Source organism: Equus caballus, chromosome 11 (genome assembly GCF_041296265.1).
Source record: "Equus caballus isolate H_3958 breed thoroughbred chromosome 11, TB-T2T, whole genome shotgun sequence".
Lineage (NCBI taxonomy): Eukaryota > Metazoa > Chordata > Mammalia > Perissodactyla > Equidae > Equus > Equus caballus.
This window is the reverse complement of record NC_091694.1, coordinates 23,399,331-23,427,324: the sequence shown is the minus strand read 5'-3', so window position 1 is coordinate 23,427,324 and position 27,994 is coordinate 23,399,331. Positions and strand designations below refer to the sequence as shown.

At 49.8% G+C, this 27,994-nt stretch overlaps 1 protein-coding gene across 3 annotated transcripts; it reads right to left on the bottom strand.

Moving 5' to 3' along the window:
• Positions 1-40: 40 nt before the first annotated feature.
• Positions 41-27,927, bottom strand: PIP4K2B (phosphatidylinositol-5-phosphate 4-kinase type 2 beta). 3 transcript variants are annotated; one of them, XM_070227416.1, is made up of 10 exons: positions 27,778-27,927; positions 17,055-17,152; positions 14,078-14,174; positions 11,544-11,696; positions 10,487-10,633; positions 9,425-9,463; positions 8,783-8,896; positions 5,353-5,611; positions 4,755-4,858; positions 41-4,163 (listed from the first exon to the last, which is right to left on the bottom strand). In XM_070227416.1, the coding sequence occupies exons 2-10, from the start codon at positions 17,117-17,119 to the stop codon at positions 4,083-4,085; spliced, it is 1,059 nt and encodes a 352-aa protein (XP_070083517.1). In that variant the 5' UTR covers positions 17,120-17,152; positions 27,778-27,927; the 3' UTR covers positions 41-4,082. The 3 variants fall into 3 exon arrangements, with proteins under 3 accessions (XP_070083517.1, XP_023508396.1, XP_023508395.1); XM_023652628.2 differs by lacking the exon at positions 27,778-27,927 and adding an exon at positions 27,556-27,688; XM_023652627.2 differs by lacking the exon at positions 27,778-27,927 and adding an exon at positions 26,832-27,170.
• Between the last annotated feature and the right edge of the window lie 67 nt (positions 27,928-27,994).

The window sequence follows — 27,994 nt, the reverse complement described above, 5'->3', positions numbered from 1 at the left end:
AAGGAGGACTCACTTCCAAAAGACACACGTGACAAATGTGTACACAAAACTTTCTGAGTTTTATTTTTGCCTCGGGTTGGAGATTCATCTTAACATGCATGCATTTTAAAACAGTAACAGGGTCTCGAACTGTTCCGAGCAGACATTAGACAAGCACAGGGGGTTGAAAATTCCTATTTAAAAAATGGAAATTGCAGTGGGAAATTGAGAAGTCACACACATGATGGGCCGGTAGTTCATCCTGCTCCCCCAAAAGGTGAATCTAAACTTCATTCACATTTTCTTTATTACATGACCTGACCCGATGCTTGGGTGTGCTGAGCAGCACCGGGCCTCCCCACAAAGGTTGTTGGTTCCCACTTCCTCACAAAATGGCTCTGAGCAAGGGGAAAGGGCTCCTCTGGAAGTTTCTTCCCCAGCTTCCGAAGGATCTCAGCACAAGCCGCAGGAGACAGGCGGGCCTGTCTTCCCTTCGCAAGCGGCCATCTCAGAGGAAGGCTTGGGCACGTCACTGCCCCTGCAGATGGCTGGTAGATTTGGGGGCAGTTGTTTGAATGTGTTTTCCCTTTGATTCCTGTGCTCAGGCTGCACCCCACTCCCCACATTTGTCAGAAGTGAGGTCCCTAGAGCCGGGGGAGCCAAGGTCTAAGGCCAGAGCTCTAAGAGTGTTTAAACACTGTCCCTTCCAGCCCCTAACACTTGAGTAGCTCAAACGCTGGCGAGTGCTGAAGGTTTTTCTCTCTCCCAACTTGAATTGGTAGAAACAACTGGGGGGTGGGATTGGCTACTGAGAGAAGTCCTGGGTCTTTGGTCCAGCTCCCCCAGGGCAGGCCCTGGCAGACTGTGAAGAGGGGAAAGTCACTAGGGCAGGAGTCTGTAGTCCCAAGCCCCGAGCACGGCCAGGCGACCTGTTTGAGGCCTAAAGCACAGGCAAGAGAAACAAGTGAAGTAGGAAGAGGGTGAGGGGAGGAAGAAGAGCTGCCTGTGTGAGAGAGTGCCACTGAGAACAGCCACAGGGGCGACTCGTGGCACCTGCCACAGACCAGTAACCCCTGAGCTAGATAAGGAGAGATGGAGCACTGCTTCAGTCTGTGCTCCTGCAACTGCTGGCTTCCCTGCCTGCCCCGTAACCCCCACACCGCAGGCACAGGGAAGGAGCTTGCACTGGGGGACAAAGACTCAGTGGTTCATTAACAGGAACAAGGGCCAGAGGCCTTCACCTAGTGGTCTAAGCGGAGTTTTCAGACTCCTCACGTTGGCTGGGAGACCACAGTTTTCTCAGCCATGGACTTTCAGAGAAGAGGGGTGGGGCAGGACGGGAGAAGCTGTGACTGGTGAAATGGTAGAGGGAGGGAAGGGAGAGGAATCCCGCCCTCATCCCCATCTACGCCTCACCCAGTCAGCCATGTCCTATTCTTATACCTTTGTCCTTGGGAGACCCAAAGGTATTCCAAGATGGCGTAAGACGATTCAGCCTTTCTTCATGGCTCCAAAGAGGGAGGTTGAGGGCAGGCACTTCCCCTCGGATGCCTTACTGCCCAATGAGGGAAAGGCGGGACTTGGAAAAAAGAGTGGGGGCAGACAAAAGCTTGGGGATCAGTTCACTTTCTCTATATTCAGACTGCAAACCAAACATAATATCTTCATCATTACAAAAAGAAGAGCAAGAAAACTTGTATAAACCAAGATAAATAGCTTTTAAACATTTGAGTGCCAAAGGAATTAGAGGGCCAAACCAATCTGAAGATAGTACAGAAAATGACCTTTAAAAAAAAAAAACCTAAAATCCACCAAACCACAGCTCAAATGTTTCGACCCAATCAACAATACTGTCAGAAGAACAAAAAGCATTTAAAACAGAATGCTACCTCTCAAAATGTAAACAATATACAAAAAAACCCACAAAAACTCAATGTTAAAGAAGTTAGAGACCTGGTAGCTCATCTTTAACTGATAGATGGTGTTACGCTTTTCGTACACATTATGGCAACATGATCAGCAGACCAAATGCAGAAGCCGGTGGGAGCCCAAGCCTGTGGAGGCTGCTGGGAGACAGCCTGCCAAGCTTCGGAGATGCTGGGCCTGACTAGGAGCAGATCCAAATTTTCATTCTTGATTAGGAGGTGGGGAAATCAAGTCCAAACATTATTCCTACATAATCCCTTCCTAAGTCAAATCTGTTTTCTCCATGAGCCACTTGGTTCCAAGTTCTTCTCCAAGTCACTTCGTGGTCTCGCTGCTGATGTTCAGAGCTACCTATGGCCCCTTCCTGGGGCCAGGGCAGTTGTTGGAGCCCGTCTGCCTCTTCCAGAAGGGTTCTGGCAGCCCCAGTGGAGTCCAAGAATGCTGTCTCCATTCCTCACTGACACAATGCTGCAGGTAGGGCACCGAGACGGTGCTGGTTCCTGCTCCAGAAGCTGAGCTTGGCCAAGTTTGGAGGGAGCCACAAGAAACCAATCCATTCATTCAAAATGGTTCCACAAACTTTCTTCCCATGTGCGGGGTTATCTACAAGTTTTATCATATCTCATCCCAAATGCCCAGTTCCTGGTGAGGAGGTGAGAAGATGCAGGAATGTACCTCCTCCAGTGCAGGGCCGTTTTCTCTCCTAGCCAGACCAGACTGCTCTGATGGCATCACGGACCCACATACACGGCTCAATTCTGAGGCCTGGGTAGCAGGCTCAGAAGGTGGGTGGAGATTCTGAAGGAAGCTGCAGGATGGCACTTCTGAGGAAGCCGTGGGTAGCAGAATTGCTAAGTCTGGCGGGGGGGCATCAAGGAAAAACAGCCCCGGGGTTGCGGGCCAGGTCGAACCCCACATCAAGCCTCCAAATTGGATTTCCCGGGTCACACCCTCCAGAGACTCAGAAGCAACCTCAGGCTTGGCCACCACACTCCAAGATGGAGGGCGCCAGTCCCTGCTGGCCATAACCATCCAGGTGACAAACCACAGGCACAAGGAGTCAGATTACCTACATGGTAGCCATGGGGCTTGAAGAGGTATCTCTGCAAGGAGCACCCCAGGTGCCTGGAGATCTGCCCCCAGCTAAAAGCTCATCTACAAGTGTGGGTGCCTGGAAGAAGGTCAGAAGGAAGTCACTGAATGGAGGACACAAGACCTCATTTGATATTCATCAGTTTCCGGGGTTTCCCCAAGGGAAAATAACCACTTTAGCACGAGGGTTCTGTCACATCCAAAGGTGCCTTCCTCTTGATCCAGTGGGAAGCAGACTTTAGAGAGAGGACATCTGAACTCCAGGGGCCGAGAGAGCCCAGGGGCTTTGGTGAGGATCACAGGGTTCTCTGAGAACCAGCTGTCCAAGAGCCCAGCAGCTCCCCCACCCCCTACCATCCCATGAGGATGAACTCACTCCCCTTTGAGGTCTTTGATTCCGATCCAAGATGCCTGACGTTGATCTGGAGTGTTCCTCCGGGGCAACAGCATTAGATGGAGGAATCATGTAACATTTCACTCAGCTCTGAGGTGGAAAGGTGGAAGAAGCTGTGCATGATACTCCATAAAATTAAAAGGTTAATCCAGACAAGATCAAGTGCAGCAGGGCTGAGGTGTCCAACCTCCTCTCCTCTGGCGTTAGAGCACTTTGCTCTGAGGGACCCTTGGCTGGGTCTATGGGGTGCCTCTTTAACTGAAGGGAACTGAGCAGGGCAGGGATGGGGAGGGTGGATAGGGTGATGACATACATCATTATCAATAGCAAACCTGGGGCAACAAAGTTTCAGAAACAAAACCTAAATAAACCCACAAAGTCATCTCTAGCCCCAAGGTATCCTAAAAGGTTACAAGGTAACAAAAAGGAAACCCCTTTTTAACCTGGGTCAAGTGGAGGGAAATCAAGGGTAAGCAGGTGAGGCTACATCCTGTGAGCACGTGCACACACAGCACATCCCCTCCTCCCCAGCTAGTCTCTCAGTGTCACAGGCTGCAGTCTCATTGCTAAAGCCCTCCCCTACCCCCCAATCTGCTCCCCACCCTCCCATCTTAGCCCAAATGCACCCTCTCCCTCTTTCAAGCCCGACCCCACATCCAGCGCTCTGGCTCTGGCTGAAGGTGGAAGGTAACTACGTCAGGATGTTGGACATGAACTCGTTGAAGCGTTTGGAGTACTGCTCAGGGTTCACAGTCGAGATCTCAGCCCCCGCCTGTAATACACAGAGGCTGACTCAGGTCTAGCTCCTTGGCCCTAATCAGGGGGCTGTGCCTGGGAGGGGCCCGGGTATTCAGAAGCCTCCGGCTCCACATTAGAGCTGAACACCAGACTGGGCAGGCCACAAGAAGTGTTGCCATGTCTCAGAATTGCCCTGGCCCCAGTCCTCTGAGTCACAACCAAGGACTGCACCCACTGCGGCAGGAGCAAGGCAGAGGGGAGGTGGCCGAGAGGCTGCAGATCTCTGAGGGGCCCCTGTGTGGAGAACAGTAGCTTGAAGTCCATGGGGAAACAGGCCTCCGGGGAGCAGCACAGGCAGGTAAACAAAGCTGTTACCAGCAGGACGGGCTCAGGGCCCTGAGAGCCAGAGAACCAGGGGAAAAACAAGTTGGGCATACTACCCGGCTACAGGGAGGGGGTGGGTGTAGATGGGAGGGAGAGAAAACAGGCAACCAGGCAGGCTGCTCTTCTGGTTCTCTGTCCTGGGGGTGGGGGCAGGAGAGTGTCTCCTCAGAGCACGAAGCCCACCCTCCCCAGGTGTCGGAGGACCCCCCACTGGGCCTGGATGGAGACAGGGAGAACTCACCCCATGTTTCACCGTCTTGGCAGCATGTGCAGCTTTCTTCTTAGCATCATACGGTGTGAGGATATCGATGATGGCCATGAAATATACCTCCTTCTTGGGGGCACCTGAAGGGGGAGGGGAAGCAGGAAAGGAGGAAGAGGCAGCAGGGAGAAGAACAGAAAGTAGCTGTGTCCACAGCCTTCAGATATGAGATCCAGAGGCCTCCCTATCATTTTGGATCTGACAAAAGGAATGACTACTGGAGTCATTTGCAGAAGCTTTCATAGCTCTTCTCTTATTTGACTTTCATGGCTACCCTGTGGGGTTGACATGACAGTATTTATGAGCTTTTGTCCATCCCATGAACCAGAGCAGAACCATGCCTCAGATATCCAGGACAAGCAGAGGGGTGAAGGAAGGCCTGACAGAGAAGGACCCCAGGGCCCCAGAAGACAAAGTTACTGGTGGTGACCCAGTATAGAAGCCTGGAGACAGAAAGACGCCAAAGTTAACAATTAATAAGGTAGAGTCCAGATACGCACAGGGGCATCTCAACAATGGACCCGAAAGGGAGGATGGGGGCCAGGGGTGGGCAGGGCAAGCGCAGGCTCCTACTTACTTTCATGGCTTTTCATGGCATAGACATCAACAGAGGGATCGAATTCCCCAGGACCAAAGAACCGAGGGAAGCTGAGGAGGTTGCCAGGGCTGTCTGGAGGCGTGCCATAGGAGCAGAGCAGGTTGCCGCCCATCCCATCGTTCTCACACTCCTCATCCTCTGCCCGCTCCTCCACCTCCATCTCCTCCTGCTCTGCCCGGTCCACATCATGGATGCCCACTAGAAGGCTGTAGTCCATGATCTTCAGCTGGGCCAGGAACTAGGGGAGGTGGGAGGAGGAGAGATGGAAGGAAGAGGTTACATGGAACATCCCAGTGGCATCTGGAAAGGGGAGAAGAAGTATTCAACTCAATTCTCCAATTCTGAAATACAACAGCGAATAAGACATCAGTCTCTGCCCTGGATGAGCTCAATGTTTAATGGGGAAGACAGTTATTCCACGAGGGCAAGGAGCTGTGGGAGTCCAGAGCACTGGGGAGGGCCTCCCTGAGGAAAGGAGGAGCTGAGCTGAGCTGAGCCTGACGGGTGAAGAGGAGTCAGGCAGGGAGAGGCTGCGGGCCTGAAGGCAGAGAAGCGTGGCAGGAAGAAGGACGGCCCGTACGGTCTGGGATCATGAGAAGCCATGGCGAGCTGAGGAAAGAAAGAATGGAAGGTTGCACTGCGCAAGAGCCTGGGGAGATGGGTGCAACACTGCAGTGTCTTTCAAACCATGAATCTCAGTCCATTATGAGTCCTAAATCCAATTCAGTTGGCTGGGTCTAGGATTTTTTTTATTATTACTAAATACCACAAAATAGGATAGAAAATATCAGAGTGCCTAACAGGAAGAAAGCATGCATAGTACTTCAGTCTGTGTGTTGTATGGTACGTACGTTGGGTTGCAAGGTAAAATGCACTTCTAACTGGGAGTCACAGGCAAAGTTTGAAGAACTATGCAATTCAGCTTCTTTACCAGTCAAGAGTAAAAACGGGGAGAAAAAGAAAAGGGAACACGACATAAGAATGAGAGTCAGAGCCAACCAACATTCTCAACACCTTCCCTTCAGGTCAAAAGAGGCCATGTGGTACTGAGGGAGGAAGCTCACATCGTGTGGCTTCCCCTTGCCGAGTCTCAGTTTTCTCATCTATACAATGGGTGTTGTGAGCAGGAGGATGTCTCAGGTCTCCTGATCTAGGACTCCAGCACTTGGAGAAGAACAGAGGGTGGGAATGGTACAGGATGGAAATGGCCAGCTGGCATGCCAGCTTGGCTAGTAATGAGGCCAGAGTCATTGGTCTAAATCCTATGTGAACAAGCCAGCAGCCACCATCAGCCACGTGCCAGGCATTCTGCCACGGTCACAAACTGAGCCTGCAGCACCAGGAAACCGTCCCACTGACCACTGTGACTAGAGAACTAGGAAGGGAATCATAATAGGACCCGAGCAGCTCCACGCACAGACCGAGAACACAACGAAAAGCACAAGAAGCCCTGATGATAGATCAGCAGAATCTCCTCAGTAAGGAAAGGCGGGGCACCATTCCACACTCCTCTAGACAAGACCTTCTCAAGGCCTAGGGAGAAGGGGTCAGGGCCCCAGAAGAGAGGGAATCCATGAACCACACCCCCTCCTACCCCCTGAGAACATTTACAAAGCAACATACAAGTGAAAAATAAACTACGTAAACTGCCTTAAATTCTTCTTAGAAGCAGAGTAGGGAGGAAAGAAGGAAAGGGAGGAGAAAGACTCTGGACAAAGTGAGTATCAGCATCAAGGCACAAATACAGTAGGGGGTGATTACAAAAAAGCTTCCTAGCAAAAAGAAGTTTGTAAAACCCATGTTCACAGCAGCGTTACTCACAATGAAGCATCCAAGTGTGATGGTTAATTTTATGTGTCAACTTGACTGGGCCACGAAGTGCAGAGACATTTGGTCAAATACTATTCTGGGTGTGTCTGTGAAGCAGTTTATGGATGGAATTAACATCTGAATTGGCAAACTGAGTAAAGCAGATTGCTCTCCCGAATGTGGGTGGGCCTCATCCAATCAGTTGAAGGCCTCAATAGAACAAAAAGGCTGATCCTCCTACCAGTAAAAGGGAACTCCTCCTGCCTGACTGCCTCTGAGCTGGGACATCAGTTTTTCTCCTGCCTTCAGATGCAGACGGAAACATCAGCTCTTCCTGGGTCTTGAGCCTGCCAGCCTCTGGAGTGAAACTATACCATTCGATTAGCTCTCCTGTGTCTGTAGCTTGCCAACTGCAGATCTTGGGACTTGTCAGCCTCATTAGTCATGTGAGCCAATTCCTTATAATAATCATCTAGCTGGCTAGAGCTACAGCCTATTGATTCTGTTTCTATGGAGAATCTTAACTGAGAGACCAAGTGTTCAGTGATGGATGAACAGGTAAACAAAACGTAGTGTGTGTATATATATATATATATATATACACACACACACACACACACACACACAATGGAATACTATTCAGCCTTAAAAAGGAAGAAAATTCTGACACATGCTACAACATGGATGAACCTTGAAGACATTATGGTAAGTGAAATAAGCCAGACACAAAGGACAAATCTTATATGATTCCACTTATGAGGTTCCTAGAATAGTCAATTTCATAGAGACGGAAAGTAGAATGGTGGTTGCCAGGGGCTGGGGAGAAGGTGGAATGGGGAACTAGTGTTTAATGGGTACAGAGTTTCAGCTTGGGAAGATGGAAAAGTTCTGGAGATGGATAGTGGTGACGGCTGCACGACAATGTGAGTGTACTTAATGCCACTGAACTGTACACTTAAAAATGGTTAAGATGGTAAATTTTATGTTATGTGTATTTTAGCACAATAAAAAAAATAAAATTTTTTGAAATGTTTGTAGAGTTTGTTTTTAATGAGCAGGCTCCCAATTTATTAAAATAGGAGACACCAAGTTATCAGGTGACCCAGAGAGCACAGTCGCTATTGAGCACCTGTTCTCCCCAGAGGAACTTCTCCACAGGAACTTCTGGCCGGAAGTCCCATTCCAACCAGAAGGGCGCTGGCAAGGGGAGAATCAGAGTCAGAGAGCCACAGGGTTGGTGGATCTTAACAGCTGGTTTCCTGTCGCTCTGATGGCCGGATGCCCCCTCCACTATGGGGAGAGCACCAGAAAAGAAGTTTGAAAAAGGTGCTGCAATAGATGAGTGAAGAGATGAGGGAAAGTGTCTCAAGCTGAGGCAGGAAGGTTCTACTGGCACCAACTGTGTCCCCCAAATGCAACGTTCATCTGCACTAGCTTTAGGTTGCAAATAACTACCCACACTGCTCAAATCATCACCCTTCCTTTGTTCATATTCAGGAAAAGTAGTGAATTCCATTTTTCTTAAGGTTAAAGAGGCTTCTGCTCTGGGGACGAGAGAGGGCCCTGTTCAACTAAGGTGACCATGAGGGTTAGTAAGTACCTCTACGTCCCGTTTCAGTTTTTCCAGGAAGTTCTTTTTACTCTCCTCTCCCACATGCAGCTTCTGCCCTTCATTGAGGAAGTCATTGTCTTTGAATGTCGGCAAGTCCTTGGCCTGGGAGAGCAATAGCAGTGTTAGGCTGGGTGGCCCGATTCATTCATAAGGAGTCCTCTGCTGGGGCAATGGCACAGACAGGGGAAGGGTCTTTAGCACACAGACGGCCAACCTGCTGAATCAACAGCTCAGCACAGGAGGCCACCGCCCCGGGCTGCGGGCAGGCAGGGATGGCAAATACGTGGCATACGGGACTGACCGAAGCGTGCCTTCCTGCTGAGCCTGGACTGCCTCAGGACTCAGGCAGCCACTCACTGATTCAGGCTGGACTGTGAGATGGAAACTGCCGGCCCTCCAGGACCATGAAGAACCCAGCAAGGGCAGAGCTAAAAGGCTAGAGACCAAGGCCTAGGCAGAGGATGAGGACAGGCAGGTGCTTAGTGACACAGAGTGTTTCACGTGCACAGACTGCATGATTGGGAACTGGGCTAGAGGCTGTGGTGGAGGAAGGGACAGGATGGCCGGCAGAAGGTGTCTCTGATTCCAAGTGACCCATTCCACACTTGATCAGCACAGGTCCCAGCATACCTTCTCCTTGTCACTCGCTTCTCTGGCAACAGTGGAACCCTGAAAGGATAAAAGCCATCAGGAGAAGTCCAGCTGAGGCAAACTCCACTGAGCGAGAAAACATGCAGCTGTCTTTGGGGAAAGGAGGCAGGTGAAGCGAAGCAGCCTGGTTAGAATCCGAGAGGGGCAGGAGGCAGCAGCTCGTTCGCTTCCTCTGTCACAGACCGTTCACAGAGCTCTCGCTATGCATGAGACAGCCGCTCAGGAAACCTGAATCTGTAGGAGATTCAGTCCCTGCCCTCAGGGAACCTTCCTTCTAACAAGGGAGCAGTAGTTACATGAGGAATTAACCCATTAATGACAGTGATGCTAAGTGGGCAGGGGAGGAGGGAGGACACTGAGGCATGTAGCACAGGGGCAGGGCTGGGCTGGTGAGGTGAGGGGCAAGGCCCGCCTCCTGGAAGAAGTGATGTGAGCTGAGCTCAGAAGGGAAGGTAGGAAGGAATTAGGTGGAGGCAGAGAAACAGGCAGGGAGGGAAGAGTCCCGGCAGCCCGTGGGAGATCCTGGGGGAGGAGAGCACAGGCTCTGCAGGAATGGAAAGGAGACCATGCAGCTGCAGCAGGCAGTGAGGGGCAGTGAAGTGACGGAAGTCAGGAAGCCAGGTTCCAGAACAACGGAGCGCTGTGGTTCACAGTCACAAGTGTGTTCTTTTTGGTGTCTAGAAATACACTTGTGCTGTCAGTCCATGGGGCCTGGACAGATGCCAGAGTGCGTGTGTCAGCACAGCCTGTGCCCATACTGCTGCCCTCAGTGTGTACATCCCACTGACAGGAGTTGAAGAGCATCACTTGTTACATAAATATGGTACATTTGGGGCTTAAATAACCTCTTGTTACTGTCACCTGGACTTCAAACAGCCTTTGGCCCACAAGAATTAGGCATATCAACTCCAGAGTCACCTGTGCATGTCAAAACATATGCTCTGGCTTTCCCAGGGCACATGTGGAGGTTGAAGTGGTGGCCCCTCCGAGCCTCGGGGAGAGGGCAGCCAGAGACAGAGCTGGAAACACAGAGCCCTTTACCTTGAGGTCATACTTGCGGTGGACAGTGAGCCGGTGGCTGAACACGTTCCTGGTGACCACCATGTAGGTTTCTACGCCATCCACAGTTAGGCGGTACATGCCCAAGAACTGAGGCAAAAGGGTGTTGCCATGACACTCCACTATGAACTAGAAAGGAAGAGAGGACAGGAGGCAAAGTGAAGGAACTATGAGGGTGCCAGGATGGACAGGGCTCTCCCCAGGCTGAAACGCTCCTGGGATTCGAGCCTCTAGATTAGTAGTTTTCATATTGGGTTCTTGAAGTCATGGGCATTCCCCAGACTTCCAACAGGCAAAGCCACCCCCATCCTCAACTGGCATGGCAGAGTGTGAGGCTGAGCAAGCAGTGCACAGCCCCTTTGGTTTCATTTTATTGGGGTTCCACCACAGGAAAGCACTGATCTAGGCCTTGTATCTCCTCTGCCAGCCTAAAATGGGAAAGCCAAAGGGCAGAGAGGGGATGAAGAGGCAGGTTTGTGACCCAGCTGTCTGGGAAAACAGAATGTCTCCACACCAGAAGCTCTCACCCATGCTATGCCCTGGGGTTTTCTGCTGTAGCTCCCAAAGACCAGAAATCCCTGTCACCACTTCCCAGGTGTCCCAGAGAGCAGCCAGCTTTCCCTGATGAGCCAACTAGGCTTAGGACAGGCCCTCAGATGGTGCCACCGCACCCCTGCTTTTCTCACGGACAGGGCCCAGAGGAGTGCAGAGTCAGGCCGGGAAAAGAAGCAACCCTGCCGAGCCCACAGCACCTCTTCTAGAAGAAATAAGGCAGGTGCCAGAGCGTGAACACTTCCCAACTCTGACAAGAAATAGCTGTTCACCTGGGACTGTGTCAGTAACATGCCTTCATTTCTCTTTTTTTTTCAAGTAGGCACAGAAACACCTCACAGAAACATGGTGCTGGGAGAGGGCCAACTGCTCGGTTATCAGGAGGCATCTGCCGGGACCAGAGGGGACCAATCCCTCCCCACGAAGCTCCAGCTCTTCTCCCTCTTCTAACCCGTCCTCCACTGTCCAAGCTCAGGACTCACGATACCTGGTGGTATTTCTTTAAGATGTTGTGCATCTCAGCCACATCCTCACTTGACACAGTCTTGATGACAAAGCGCCGGTCATAGGTGGTGAGGAAACGTGTGCCACATCGGCCCTGGCTGTCACTGTTGATAGGGGCACTACGCGTCACTGAATTCTGATGGACCAAGAAAAAAGCGGGCTGGTCTTGGGAGGGGAACGAGGACTCTGACTTCTGCTGAGTCTTCTCTCACAGGCCAGATTACTCTAAAGCCAACAACACTGAGACAGATGGGACCTTATTCACCCCTTCTCATGGGAAGTTCACATCTCTCCCAAAAGTCTTCTAAGAGTGACAAGAGTTGTTCCTTACCACCTGCTCCTAATCCTTGACTAGGAGGGGAGGAGGACTGTGAGCCATTTCCTTTCATTCTGATCCCAGAGAGCTATGCTACGAACTAAAACTCGGTGCCAGACGTTAGGTGACTGGATTCGAACCCTGACGCTCACACGTGATATGACTTTGGGTGAGCCATTTAACTTTTCTCCTCCTAAGTTTCCTCACCTGGAACACAAGAGGCTGACCAAGATGATTTTCCCAGTCTCTTGGAGTGACAAAGACAAAACTTAGGAGGAGTTTAAGAAGTCTAGCATAAAGAAGCAATGGATACAGTCATCTCTTTTCCCTGTATGTATCCTGATGCTGTAAAACCCTTCCCAAAGCAGGAAGTTGGTCCTCACCTCTCCGTCCAACACTTCTCCCCTCCCCTCAAACTCCTGCTTGTCGGTACAGGGCTATGAGGCAGTTCTGGGGAGCTTTTCTGGTTCTGTCCCTGCTCCTTCTTGAGGCCCCATTACCATTAGGATCAGAGGACAGCAGAAGCCTCAAGAGCCGGAGTAGGGGAAGGTGTGTGTCAACCAAAGGGATGTGTTCCCCAAGCAGATGCAAGAAGATCTTTGGGAGGCAAGGTAGAGAGGGAGATCCCAGATGTCCTGTTCCCAAGAAAACACACGTGGGGATCTGCTCACCGAAATGCTTCCTCTCCAAGCCCTTTCCTCCTCTCTTACCTAGGATTCTACTCTTTCCCTTCACCTACTGCCTCCTCACAAGACCCTGGGGGAGGAGGGAGCATCACCTTCAGGGGAGAAACTGAAGTTTGAAGTCATGAGGGGCTTTCTAAATCACAGGAGCACCCCGCAAAACAGGGTGTCCCCAGTCCAGAAATGTTGAGTAGACTACATCCCTGCGGGCCTCATTCTCCCGGCCCGGTCCTCCTACCAGGAAGACTGACAGGCCTCAAGCCCATCTGGGAAGTACATTTCTACTGCCACCTCGTTTCCAGGCAGCATTTCCTGACTCTCTAAATCATTGGTAGCCCAAGAGTATAGAGTCCCCTCCCTGAACACGGTCCTCTCTGCCCCTACTTCAGTCCTGAGCACAATCATTTGCCCACAAGGTTATCAGAGAAGAAATGCAGACACTGAGAGGATGTGGTTAGATGGCCAAGCAGAAGGGAAGGAGCCACAGTGGAGGGAAGATGTCTCATCAACCTGGGGATGCAATAATGGCAAGACGCTTTCAGAAAACCTCAGGGTCCAATCAGGCCATGATTTACCTCAAGATTGGGTCCCAACAGAGGGGCTGGAGGGACCTCCCAGTCCCTCCTAGACAGAGACATTCCTGTTCGTTCAAGTCCCTGCATCTCCTCCTCAGGACACGCATCTTTGCGGCAGGCCCTCCGGAGTGGAGGAGGGAGGCAGGGGAGGCTCACCCGAGGCCCATTCTGCTTCTCGAGAACTATTCTCTGAAAGGCTTACTGGGAGTGAGGAGGGAGGAATTACAGTATTTTAAAAGATTTGGGCATCCATTTTAGATTTCACTAGGCTGTACACTCCTTTTTCCCCACAGACAATTGACACTCAGCTATATTTCTTACTGCTACACAGGTGAAGTGGAAAATTCTCCCACCTTCACCACCAGGCTGTCTACCAAGGAAGGTGCTAGGGGGAGAAGTAACAGAAACCATGCCAAAGCCTCTGCGACACTATCACCCCCCGAAGAGGGCAGTTGCCCTGCCTTGCCTATCCCCCCTCCCAACATCAGACAGGGGACAAGTTTAGGAGGTGGCACTCATACCTGGCAAGAGGTTACACTACCCTTGAAGTCTTCCTTTTCTAATCTGTCTTATCTGCTTTAAGAGGCCTCATCTCCCGCTGGCAACAATTCTCTCTCTTTTAAGGCAAACTACGAAGGAGAAGGGTTCTTCAGCCTAGACTGGGAATGTCAGACTAAAATGAAGCAGCTTTCACAGACCCCTCTCCCTCCCACTGCTCTCCCTCCCGGGGAGAGGAGCCTGAGCCTGCGAGGCATCATCAGCACTTCTAAGGCCCTCAGCCCTGCAGAGCCCACCAACACTGGCAAAGACTGCCTGGGCTGGAGCACAACGTGACAGGAAGACGCAGCACAAGAACGGTAGACACTTTTTTTCTCTCCTTGTCCTGTGGCTTCCTGACCCCACTCCATTTTCTGACCCTCCCAGTTTTGCAGGCATCTCGTACCTGGTAATCCTGATCATCAATCCCAAACCTCTCCCGGAGATTTCGGAACACCATGGGGCAGTACTCCTTAAACTTAAAGCGGCTGGGGAGGTTCTCCCTAGGGAAGAGCAGAGACATGTCGGTGAACTTCTCCTTGCTCACCTAATTCTCACATCAGGACTTCTCCAAGTGTGGTCCACAGGTTACCTGGATCTGAACGATCTGCAGTGCTTAAGATGTAGGCTTCTAAGGCCTCAGAAGTTCTGCAGGTGAGTCTGGAAATCTGCATTTTTAACAACCACTCCAGGTGATTCTGAGCACATAAAGGTTTAAAAACTTTACATCCCTTGTGTTCACTTTGAAAAAAATTAATCTAGCTGTATACTTACTATTTGTGTCCTTTTTTTGAGTGTATGTTATCTTTCAATAAAATTTACATTAAAGAAAAAAACCTTACATGCCGAGAAGTGAGACTGAGTGTAGGCCCCACTTCATAAGCTCTGTACTTGCTACAGGTGGGTGCCTGCACGTGCGCAGCTGCTGTGACGTGAATGTCAGTCTAACGGCTAAAGGGAAAGCCTTTCTCAAAGGGCCCTGTCCTCTGAGGATGTGCCTATCAAAACATCCTGAACACGGTTACAGCCAGGAAACCCTGCCCTAGGCTTCTGTGTGACAGAGGAGAGGGGTGCAGTAGATCGAAGAGGTTCTCAGTCAGCTGACTGGGATCCCATCTTTCAGTAAAGCCTTGTTTGCTGGCTACTGGTACCAATCTCAACTCTTTCCACTCCTCGGTCAATCCGCAGACTCTCCCCAAGGAGGGGAGAGAACCACCTTGAAGGGATGCCTCCTCCAAATCCTCCATCTTTACAGTAGTCACTCTGCTTGCGAATTTCCTTTCAGAACTACGTCCCTCTGGTTACTCCAGGATGACAGACTTCAAGGAAATAAAAAGCAGTGGCTTCTCATGCAGACAGGGGCCTGGTCTGCCTTACGTACCCCTGTCTTCTAATAAATAACACTGCAGTCTAATAACCAGCACATAAACAGTCATTGCAAGGACAAAAGGAATAAAGAAATATAAAAGAAAATAAAAGATTGGATGCTCTGCTTCAGGCCAAGATGTCAAGGTGGTGGAACTTCACGAGAGGCCATGGACCCTGAAACGGGCAATGGTGCAATGCCCACTTCCAGAGCCCTGACCTCTGAGACAGAACCACCTCCTTGCCTGTCTCAGAGCCGAGGGCTGCCTCTCCTTCCTTAGCTGGTGTGATATTGTGATATAATACGAAACATATATTTGGTCTTTGTCCCTTTTTCTTGCACAGAGCTCCTAAAACCCTTGGAATTTCCTAAGTGACAAGAGCAATAAAGGTGTCTTTTGTTATTCATAACAAGCCCCTTTCAACCACACCTGAGTTTATGTTAATGAGGTGAATTTTGGAAAGCCTCTAAGGATGGATGCTGGTTGCCAGGGGAACCTACCAGGATTAGAGGGTTGGAACTTTCAGTTCCACACCACTGACCTCCAGGGAGGGGAGAGAGGCCGAAGGCTGAATCAATCATCAATGGTCAATGATTAAATCAGTCATGCCTTCATAATGAAGCTTCCATAAAAATCCAAAAGGACATGGTTCAGGAGCTTCCACATTGGTTAACACATGGAGACTGGGGGAGGGTGGTATACCCAGAGAGGGCATGGAAGCTCCCCACCCCTTCCCACATATCTTGCCCTATGCACGTAAACCGGTAATCTACTAAGTAAACTGTTTTCCTGAGTTCTGTGAGCTACTTGAGCAAATTAATCCAACCCAAGGGGGAGGGTTGTGGGAACCTCTGACCTATAGCAGGTTGGTCAGAAGCACAGGTGACAATCTGGATTTGTGATTGGCATCTGAAGGCGGGGGGGGGGAGGGGGGTGGGGGGCAGTCTTGTGGGACTGAACCCTTAACTGTGGGACCTGATGCTAACTCCAGGCAGACAAGGTCAGAACTGAATTGAATTGTAGGACACCCAGCTGGTGTCCTACAGAATTGCTTGACGTGTAGAAAACCCACACGTCTGGCGTCAGAAATGAAGTGTGGTAGTAGTGTGAGAGTAGAGGAGAAACAAAGGAGAGTTTTTCTCCTATAAAGGTAGTCACTTAGCAAGCAGCAGCTATGAAGGCAGATGGCTTCTAGAATAAGATGCTGTTATTACTTACTATGGCAGAGAGAGGCCACTAAGGGATGTTTTCAAATCAAGCTTCTCCTCCGGGCTAACAGTCTGGGAATGGTGGGGTGACAAAGCCCAGCTGGTAGGATGGTGGGGACTGTGGGACAATGGAGAGTGGAACCAGGATTCAAATGCAGAAAGGAGGAAAACGGGGCAGCAAATAGTTCCTAGGGTGACCCACAGTAGGATGAAAAAGCAAGGCCTCCGAGGGCTTAGAGCCACTCCAGTCTGTGCCAGGTGAGATGGCTGCTCCAACAAAGTCTGAGACAACCTTCAGATACCGGTGTTAATTCAAGAAGGCATAACGAACAAAATGGGAAGACGTACTTCAGATAGCAGCCCTGGGCACCATGCTCAGCCTGCTGTTCATGGATCAATTGGAGAGAAAAGTTTCACTGCATCCCAGGCCAGGAACATGCCTGGCAGCTTCTTGCCTCAGACTAAGATCAAGATAGGGCCCTTGCTGTCAGCCTCACACTGGATATCTCAGCTCCTGAGCAGCTGACTTTTACCTAAACTGGCCGTGGATGAATCACCGTGGGCCAGACACACGCCCCAAGGGACACTGGAGGTAGGCTGATAAAGGAGTGAGAGGACAAGACAACACAAGGTGGAGGCACATAATGAATGCATTTTCCCAGCCAGTTTTTCAGCTCTGTGACCCAGGTGTCACTGTCACACCCTGCCAGGTGCTGGCTTGGCTAGCCATGTGCAAGGTTTCAGAAGCTCTCCGCCTTGAGGGAAAGGACTGCCCACAAAACCTGAGCCCACTCAGTTGGCAACTTACTTATTGAAGAGATGATTGTCCACCTTGATCTTGCTGTACGCTTTGAAGTCATCCGGCATTAGCATGACAGGGACAGGGACATTGCTCAGCTCATTAATCTGCAAAGCAAGGGCAAAGTGAGGTTCTCAGCCAGGAGGCCACCTGCCTCAGAGAGACAATATGCTACAATGTGGATGCCACCATCTCACCAAAAACATGTCCATGGATTCCCTCCCCGTTGTTTTTTCTGCTCTTCTCTTCAAATAACTTCCCAACCTCATCTCTACCCACAGAAATCCTCCCCACTTGATAAGGTTCAGCTCAAAAGGCACCTCATCTGTGAAGCTTTCCATGATTCTCTAGACCATAAACGTTCTTTCCCATCTTGGAATTCCTGAAGCATTGTTTGTATCCAATATCTTTTAGGCATCTCACAGCCTCCTTCATATTGTAGTTAATACTTATAAACCTCACAAGCTTGCCTGCTAGACTATAAGCTAGGCAAGATCATATTATTGATTTTTTGGAAGCAAAGATCATCTAACTGATCTTTGGAGGCCCACAGTGCTTGGCACCATGATTTGCATATGGCAGGCACTATATAAGCATTTGTCAAATGCAATAATAAATGGATTAATGAATAAATGTCACCCAACCTACATGAGTATCAATTGAAGCCTTTGAATCATCATATAAATTGCAGGTCACTCAAGAAATCAGCTTGGGGTAGGAAAAAACCTGGAGGGGTTTAGTGTGGGTGTATAATGCATCTCCAAAGTAAAGGATTAAATTTAAAGTGAGCAGAAGAGGTACACATCTGGCCACTGGCTCACTCTTACTCTCCTGATTAACACAGGGTCCGTTCCTAAAGCCATGTCCTGCCTTATGCTGAACTGGGGGAGATGGGGCAGGCTGCCTCGCCCCACTGCAAACAAACCTTTTCGTTGTCTTTCATCCCCCTTCAGGGAGATGGAGGCTGGACAGGGAGCTAGCTTCCCACTGGTGCAGAGCTGAGGGGGCAGAAACTGCCCTTTTCCATCCCCAGCTGAGCCAATTAGTGGTCTAATTAGCCACAGATGTCCTCTCCCATCACAGCAGAGTATTTGACCCTCAACTCAGTTGCCACTAATGCATTCAGGATTTACAGAGGAAACCTTAGTCCTGACTTAATGGATGGGGGGAAGGGGGGGGGGGCAGGAAGCACAGCCTTGTGTCTCCCAGATACTTTCCTTGCAAATCCTATTATCTCAATGAGGCCCCATGTGGCAGCGAGGGAATAACCCAGAGTCATTAGGACTCTTCCAGGAGCATAAATGGGGGGAAATAGCATTTAATTTGCTGCCCCTTTTATGTTCCAAACCTTTTAAGAAATGTCAGAAGATAGAGGAAGTTGAAGTTAATGCAGTAACCGGGCTGGGGAACCATACCTTCCTAGAGCTGGTGAAAAACCCAATTTACTCATGGGGAAATTAAGGAGGCGTACCTATGAGTGCACGTGCATGGGGAGGGGCAGTAGGGTAGTACCATAAGTTGGCAGTGGAGCAGAGGCTCAATAAACTGCTGGCAAAAACTGACTGGCATAGACACAAGAGTATACAATGTACGATTCCATTTATATGAAATTCTAGAACAGGAATCTGTAGTGAGAAAAATCCAGTAAGAGGTGGCCTGGGTTGGGCTGGGGGGAGTTGACTATAAAGGGAAATGAGAGGTGATTCTAGGGTGACAGAAACGTTCTATATGTTTTGGGTTGATGATTACATGGGTACATACATTTGTTGAAACTCATCAAACTGTGCACTTAAAATTCTCAGCATCCAGGTCTCTGATACCCACCATTGGCTAACTGGCCACAAAATAAAAGGCCACGCCAATTTGCATTCCAAAGGATGCTCACAAGAAAAGCTGATTCTTAAGTGTGTGCCTACGGAGGAAACCATTCCACCTCCTCATTTTTCTGCCAAAAGAAACAATTCATAGTAGCTGTCCCACTTCCCTTTTCCTGGCATATTCAGTTTGGCTCGAGAGTTAAAGTTAGGAAGTTCATGGCTCTTATGTAACTCTACCTTTTCTAGCTCATACCTCCATGTTAGAAGGAACATACCACTGGCTTAAAGAGTATGGTTATTTACTAAAACATTCTAGTATCTGTACTAATTGATTCTGGGTTAGTCTAAAATCCAGACTCGGTGCCAAGGCCAGGGCTTGATACTGAGAGAACCAGAAAAGACTAAACCCTTGCTTGAGAGGGGTCAACTGCCCCTTAGCCAGGGTGAATTAATCTAACAGGAGCTACTCAGGACTGCTCTACTCAATAATTCTCTGTGTAATTCTTACTGCAGTGTAGTTTGAATGGCTTTAAGACGGTCAGTTTTTAGTTCTCCCTTCATCTCTATTCTTGACTATACAACCCAATAGCAGGAAATTTGTAACTGAGATAATACATTGGTGAACAATCCATATATCTGAATTGTGTGGACTCACCCCTCATTTCCACTGGGCCACATGTAGATGATTCACTCTGGGGATTAGCGGTACTATTTTCTTAGTTGTGCTAAATTGTATATCCCCAGAGAGTTCTATTCAATTTCAATTGGACAAGCACTTACTGAAATGCCTACTACATGCTTCATTTCATGTTAGGGAGGAGGGGGCAGGCAGCAGGGGAAATGCTGCACACACTGTGCACACGAAACAAGTAGGAGGCTTAGCTCATTACCAGGGAGATGAGAGAAACTCACGAGACAGTGAAACTCGAAGTCAAGCAGTACACAAGTGAGCGAGAACACAGGGAGAGACGCCCAGAATAGCAGACGTTCAGAGGAGGGCAAGGTTAGTGTGCTCAGAGAGTCAGACTCCTGGCCCTTACACATCAGGCTAGAAACAGGGCACCTAATGCCCCTCCTGGTATTGCCAAGAGCACTCGACACTGGAAGAATCCACAACAAGATCATGTTACGCCCCTACTTAAAAGTCTTCCAGGCTCCTCACCAACCTCAGGGGAAAGTTTTAACTCCTTAGCCTGGCGTTTAAGATTTTTCCTGATCTGGCTCAGACTGCCAAGTTTCTTTTCAGTTTACTTCTACTCAATGTATCGAGGGCCTTACTATATGCCAGTACCGTGCCAGAAGCTGGGGATACAAAAACAAAAAGACATGGTCTCTGTTTAGCTGGGAAGACAGACAACAAGTAACTAACACAATGTGATGAGTGCTACAGAGCTATGAATAAAGGGAGATGGAAACACAGATTAAGAAATGGTTGATTCTGCCTGCGAGTGGGAGTGAGAGAGTTGGTGGCTAGAATAGGCTATAGAGAAACCCATGTGAGAAAGGCCGAGGATAGTAGTTGAAAGGAAGGGAATCCCAGGCCGTGGGAACAGTCAGAAGCAAGCCTCAGAGTTGTGAAAGTATACCGCCCACTGTGGGGGGGTGGGGACTGGAGGTTGGCAGGGTAGGACAGAGGTACTAAGGAGTGAAGGGAGATAATACAGGAAAGATAGGTGAACAGCCTAGCATATTATCAATATCAATAAATAGCAGCTGCTTCTATTTATTGAATGCCTTTAAGTGGCTGGTGCTTTACATTATATATTATATATTACATATATCATATATACTCTGTTCTATGCTATTATGTCCAATACTTAATAGTCACATAAAGTAGTATTAATCTGATTTTGCAAAAGAGGTCCAGGGTACCTTGCTCAAGGTCACAGAGACAACATGTGCTCACAGGTGTGTCTGGGCTGCGCAATCCTTCTTATGGATAGCTACCTTGACTGAGGCAGTGTTTTCCATTCCTTGCCTCTAACCTAATAATCTGCAAGGAAAGTGTTATGCTCATTTTATAGGAGAAGAAAATGAAGCTCAGAGAGAAAAATCACTACTACAAAGCTATCCTAAGGGGCAGAGCCTGGATTTGAACTTAGGTGTGTCCACTCTATGATAAATTTGGACTTGACTATGCAGGCAATGGGAAGTCCTCTCCGGTTCAAGTCTGGGAATTAACATGATCAGATGAGTGACACAGAAACGTAATTCTGGAATCAAAATCAAGTAAGGATTGGAAAGGGCAAGGTTAAGAAGCAGCAAGACCATTTATGGGGCCATTACAATAGTTCAAGTGATAGGCTGCGGCAGTAAGAATAGAAGAAGGGATAAAGCTAAGAGAACCATCCAAGATCTGGCTAAAAGACACTTCCTCTGAGACAGCTTTCCTGTCTTTGCCAGGCTGAATTAATTACTAATTCCTCTGTGCATCTTTATATTTGAAATGTCACATTCACTTGGGTAATTATTTGTTTACATGTTTGATTTCTCCCCTAGGCTGTGAGCCCGTAGAAGGAAGAGATTATCTTATTCATTTTTATGCCCCCAGCACAATGACTGTCACATACTAGTTGTGCAATAAATGAAGGATGGCGGGATAGATGGCTAACACTAGGATAAAGAGAAGAGAGACAGCAAAGCTAGTGTGCCCATGCCAAAGGCTCATGATCTGGACGATGGGAAAGATTACTATTAGCTATTGAGGCTATGACCTCCATAAAGAGTCTCAAATGCCAGGGGGAGAAGAACAAACTTTATTTGGTAGACAAAGGGGAGTTGACTAAAACTTCTGAGGCAAGAAAGGTCATGACTAAAGCAATGTGTCAGGAAGCTGTGTCTTTCCTTCACTATCTAGCACACTTCTGGGCCAACCTTTTTCATCTTCAGCAGAAGTGCACTTGTGGAATGGAGACTCATTCAAATATCATACGAAATACAATACATTAGGATGCTAAGTATGTTGTATCTCACGTCATGTAAGTGGTTTTTGGATTATCCACACGATTAACTCCATGAGCCATTAGCATAAATAATGAGGAGTCTAAACCAGCTGAGTGAGCAACAACTTAGGAGCAGAGAGTTCACTCTATGCTGATCCTACCGGAGATGAAAATTCAGTCACTCGTTCCAGTCTGGGGAACTTCTGATTTCAGAAGCCTCCACTTCTCTGTGTGACCTTCATAGGAATTGTTACCCAGGAGGCGTAGGCTGGGCATGCAGGCTTCCTGACGTGTCCCAGGAGTTCCGCGGGTGGCTCAGCAATGGGCTGGCCACCACTGACAATCATTTATTACGTGCCCCATCAGAAAACATGATGTGCTTGGAAACACACTCCCGAGACCAAGGAGGTCCAAGCAAGACATGAAACTCCAGAGAGGAAGACGGCAAGAACAGAGAGCCAGAGGTGCCACAAATCCACCTGGGTTTATTCCTCCTTTCGACACCTTGCTCCTTCCCCTGTGTGAGTCCCACTGTTCCCTGTGACGTGGGAAGGCCTGCAGAAGGACAACTTCATCCAAAGGCCTCATTAGTGCAGGAATATTTACTAAAGATTTTTAAAGTAGCAGGGCAAGAGGAAAAGGCAGGTAAAGGAGGTTCTGGGTCTGCATTAAGTAAAGAAAATGAGTGGACAGAACAGGGGTGGAATGAGGGAGAGAACTGAGCAGACTTAAGAATGAATCTGTTCCTCTCACCATATACAAAAATTAACTCAAAATGGATTACAGACCTAAATGTAAAGGCTAAAACTGTAAGAGTTTTCTTAGAAGGAAATATAGGAGTAAATCTTCATGACCTCGGGTTAGGCAAAGTCTTAGATATGACACCAAAAGCACAAGCAACCAAAGAAAATGGATAAATTGGACTTCATCAACATTAAAAACTTGAGCTTCAAAAGAAACCATCAAGGGATCAGCCCTGTGGCCTAGTCATTAAGTTCAAAGCGCTCAGCTTCGGCAGCCTGGGTTCAGTTTGGCTCCCAGGTACGGACCTACACCACTTGTTGGTGGCCATGCTGTGGCAGCAACCCACATACAAAATAGAGGAAGACTGGCACAGATGTTAGCTCAGGGTGAATCTTCCTCAGGAAAAAATAAAAGGATACCATCAAGAAAGTGAAAAAGGGGGCCAGGCCAGTGGTGCAGCGGTTAAGTGCACATGTTCCACTTCAGCAGCCTGGGGTTCACTGGTTCGGATCCCGGGTGTGGACATGGCACTGCTTGGCATGCCATGCTGTGGTAGGCATCCCACATATAAAGTAGTGGAAGATGGGCATGGATGTTAGCTCAGGGCCAGTCTTCCTCAGCAAAAAAGAGGAGGATTGGCAGCAGTTAGCTGAGGGCTAATCGTCCTCATAAAAAAAGAAAGTGAAAAAGACAAGCCAAAGAATGTTTACATGGATAAAATATTTGCAAATCCTATAGCTGATAAGGGACTTGTATCTAAAATACATAAAAAACTCTTATGACTATAAAAAGACAACTCAATTTAAAAATGGGCAAAATTTTTTTTAAATGGGCAGAGGATCTTAACAGACATTTCTCCAATAAAAATACACAAATGGCCAATAAGCACATGAAAAGATGCTCAACATCATTAGTTATCAAGGAAAGACAAGGCAAAATCACAATAAGATAACATTTCACACCCACTAGGATGGGTATAATAAAGAAGACAGATAAGAGCCCGCCCCATGGCCGAGTGGTTAAATTCGTGCGCTCCACGTTCCACTTTGGCGGCCCAGGGTTTCAGCGGTTCAGATCCTAGGCGGGGACCTAGCACTGCTCATCAGGCCATGCTGGGGCGGAGTCCCACTTAGCACAACCAGAAAGACCTACAACTAGAATATACAACTATGTACTGGGGGCTTTGGGAAGAAGAATAAAAAAGAAAAAAAGAAAAAAAAGATTGGCAACAGATGTTACTTCAGGTGCCAATCTTAAAAAAAAATAAAGACAGACAATAACAAGTGTTAGCAAGGATGTGGAGAAACTGGAACTCCACCCTCCAGCCCCCATCCCCCCCAACTGCTGATGCAAACATAAAATGGTGCAGTCACTTTGAAGAACAGTCTGGCAGCTTCCCAAATGGTTAAACACAGCTACCGTCAACTGCTCCTATTCCTTCTGATCACCTGGGGGAGGCTTCGCATGTACCTGGTTCCTGAAATGGCCAACAGGTATCAAGCCAGGTCTGCCTCCTCTGGTCTCCATGCCCCTCTCCGAGGCCACCTCTTTCCTAACTCCAGACCCTCTGAACTATATTTCATCTGCTAAAACACTGGTTTTCTCTCTTTATTAGTTCTCCCCTGACAGAGTCAAAGTCTTCCGATTTTTCTCCCTGCCCACACAGTGTTCCTCCAGAAAGACCATGAGCTGCATCTGTCCACCAGAGGAGCTCCTGTTCAACACTGAGCTCAAAGGCCTCTTTGTCCACCTAGAAGTAAATCAGCCACCTCATCAGAGAGTAACGACTTCTGCTATAAAGACATATCCATCCTTCATATCTCATACACCATCAGCCACAGACTACCGTGGCCTAAATGCCTAAATGGGTATGAATCTATAGAATCAAAGAAAAGGTAGCATCTGAAAGCTTAGATTGCAAAAAGTTGCAACGGTGGGCTTCTGAAGGAAGGCTAGCAATCCACCAAGAACAATGTAGTCCTGACCCCTAGAGAACTGCAGATTTTACACCCTTCCTCTGGGGAGATGCCTCCATTTCCCAGATGAGGAACCCTAACTGCTAGACCTTATTGCAGGTCAAGATGAAGCAATAAAACTGGGACGAACTGGCCTCTGAATCTCAGCCTGTCCAGGGCAGTGGTGCCCAGTGCCCCCTGGTCCAGTGCCCAGTGGTCCCCTGAGGTACTCGCTCATTATGCCCAGAGGCATGGATGGGTCTTGCTGAAAGTCAGTGCCTCTCCAGCTAGCCCTCAAACAAATTTTCTTAACGTTAGCAAAATAGAAGGTGACCACCTAGTCCTAGAGAGTAGGAATCAAAGATATCTATCTACCTGCCGTTCAGAGGCTTCCATCTGATGCCCACATTTGGGCAGACTCATTGCTTGCCTATCAGAAAACCAAGCACCATACACACTCCTGAGCATACATTCAGGTTCTCTAACAAGACCATAACTCCCATCTATCCTGGCACTTGGCTGAGACAGAGAACAAGGAACGGGAGTCAAAGAAAATGAGACCTGCTACTCACGCACCACCACTGGCCACCACAGCCCACGGTGCTGGACAACAAGCTGCCCCTTTTGCTGTGGCCACAGGTGAGCTAATCTTCCAGCAGGGGACTCCATTTCTTTATGTATACAATAAGGGACCCAAAGTCCCTTCTGGCTAACTGCAATATTCCTGACTCTCGGACCTGTACCAGTTCTTTACAGACAGGATGCTTTCTAGGGAGAAGCAGGCTGCAGAACAAAACCAAGGATTGACTTCCAGACAGGGACACAGGGCACACATTTTGATGACCCAGTTTCCTTTGCAATGTTGTCAGATGAACCCTGAGGCAGCAGGAGGAAGAAACTCTGCTGGACTATTGGCCTGAAGCAGCCCCCGGAGGTCTGGGCATTAAACCAGTGGTACTCTCTACCCTGGCCATGACCCTCACTTCAGTGAGGTTACTAAAAACAGTAACCCACCCAAGACCAAGAAACCAACAAAGACGTCACCATACCCAAGTGCTTTAGAGATAAAGATCTAAAATCCTGGCTCAGACTATGAAGTTCATCAATCTCCAGCCAAAGGCTCCTCTACCAAAGCAAAACAAAAAGTCTTGCTGACCCCAGGTCCTTCTGGCATCATTTGGTCTTGGAGGCAATTTCAAGTGATCAGGAAAGTCAGGGAGCCTAAAAAACTGGAAACCACAGGAAACCCAAGCCAACAGCTTCATTTTCCTCATTCCAAACTTTTAGTTGGTGAAGTTGGTGTTTCAGGTCCTTTTACTTCTTCGGCTCATTCCTGGCGCAGGAACTCACAATGAAAGGGTCAGAAGGCAAGGAGCAAGTGGTTGGAGGAGGAAGAAGAAAGACTCTAAACAAACAGGACATAAACAGAGTCGTCCAGCTCAAACATGTGCTAGGTTCCAACTTCCTGACAGGGACCATTGGAGAATCTCAAAGCACTCCAAGGATCCAGGGGACCTCTTTCTCATGCTAATCATATCCATCATCATGCCTTTCTTGACCACACAACAGAAAGCTCAATAAATGAGAAGGGAACGTCTCTGACGACCACAGGAGAATGCAGGAAGACACATTATTTCTACTATGAATAGTCCTCCTTATGATCAGGCCTCACCTTCTTTCAAATGGTTACATTCTTTCTTCTCCCTAACCCAAGAAGACCCCTGGCAAAGTGTGTTTCAAGGAAGCCTGTGCTGCTCCAGTTGATACATCTTGTTCAAGAAGAAAAAAGGAAACCCAGGGAGGATTTCCACAGCCAGGGGTAAGGAGGGCTGGAGGATGGGAAACTTTGAGCAGTCACACCAACCAAACGACCAGAAATAGAGGAATATTCAGGCAGGCCGATGCCACTTGCTCTGTCCACTGGACAGGGGGCTGGTAGCCAGTTCGAAGGAACAAGGGGGAAAACCCCTCCAGCAAAGAGGGTGAGGCGAGAAGAGAGGGAGAAGGGATGAAAGCGATTCCACCGCGCCCAGGCCTTCCCTCTGCGCTCCACGGGCTGCCCGAAGCGAGCACGCCAGTCGCAGGAGGGGCTGGAGGCAAGGGGAGGAGACGACAGCGCACCACCGTCGGCGACACCAGGCCTCGCGTGGCGCGCGGGAGTGCACGCGCGGCCGGGACGGCGTGCAAGGGTGGGGTGGGCGTGCAAGTGGCTTGGCTAGGGGTTGCAGGCGTCACTGGCAGAGCCCGCCGGGCGAGGGCGGGGGGATGCCGGGGGCGTGCGAGCAGCGGGGCCGCGCTCGGAGGGGCGCGCGCGGGGGAGCTGGTTACCGTGTGGTTCACCCCCCACATCAGGACGCTGAGGATCGGCTCGCTGGCCCGGAATAGCTTCACTTTCTGGCACACGAAATGCTTCTTCTTGGTCTTGGTCTTGCTGGCGCTGAGCGGCGCCACCGCCACCGCCGTGGTGCTGGTGCAGTTGGACGACATGCCCGGGGCGGCGGCGGCGGCGGCGGCGGCGAAAGGGGGGGCGGCCGAGACGGCGCACAAGCCAGCGGCCCCAGGCCTCCCCCGGACCGATCCCCACCCCCGCTCCCTCAGCGCGCCATGGTCGCGCCCGTCCCGTTACCTCCCCACCCCGCCTCGGTGGTTCCGTCCGCCCCACGCCCCGCCCCCTCCGCCCCGCCCCAGGGAGCCGGCCGGCCCGCGCCGCACCCCACCCCCGGGCGCTGCCACCGCCCTGCCGTCGCCAGGCCCTCGCCTCCCCGCCTGGGTGGTACCGCCCGTCCCGGGGAGGCAGCGGCTGCCCCGCCCGCCCCTCCTCCCCGGGCCTGACAGGAACCGGGCCCGCCTCTGCGCGCCGCGAAGCCCCGCGCGGAAGCGGGGAGGGGCGGGGGCGGGGAAGGGCTCGCTGTCTACCGCGGGCGGGCCTCCCTGTCCCGGCCCCTCACAGCCGGGCTTTGGCTCTTTCCCTCAACCTGACGTGCCAAGATGGCGGCGGCGCCACTGCTCCGGAGGGGAGGAGGGGCGGGAATGCGAGGAGGGTGGGACGTACCATCCCCATCCCGGGGGAGAGAGGAGGAACGCAGCAAGGGAAAAAGGAAGTCCTGCCGGGAAAACCAAGGAACGCCCCCTCGCTCCACCCGAGCGTGGATCTTCCCACTCCCCAGGGCCTCGGGCGCGCTCCACCCGCGGGACACGCCCCTCTCCCCCAGGGCCAATGGGAGGAGCAGGCCGGGAGCCCAGGGTTTTATGAATGGGTCCCGTACCCACCTACCTGCGCCGCCGCCTCCCGCCAAGGGGTCGAGTTAAGAGACGGCTGGCAAGTTAAGACACCTATCCTACAGCAGAGACTCGTAATCGTCTTATTCTCTGGCTCACTTCAGGAAATCTTTGAGTAACTGCCTACGCTTTGTTACATAATTCCTCTTGGACGAAGGATCTCCAGATATTCGACACAAATTACGGGTCAATACTGTTCTGTGTGGGAATTC

Excerpts from the sequence above, each read along its gene's own strand:
- PIP4K2B (XM_023652627.2), bottom strand. The coding sequence starts at position 26,990 with ATGTCGTCCAACTGCACCAGCACCACGGCGGTGGCGGTGGCGCCGCTC. Across the intron at positions 8,897-9,424 it reads AAGCGAGTGACAAGGAGAAG|GCCAAGGACTTGCCGACATT; the intron begins GTATGCTGGGAC and ends TTGCTCTCCCAG. Across the intron at positions 4,164-4,754 it reads CCAAGACGGTGAAACATGGG|GCGGGGGCTGAGATCTCGAC; the intron begins GTGAGTTCTCCC and ends TGTGTATTACAG.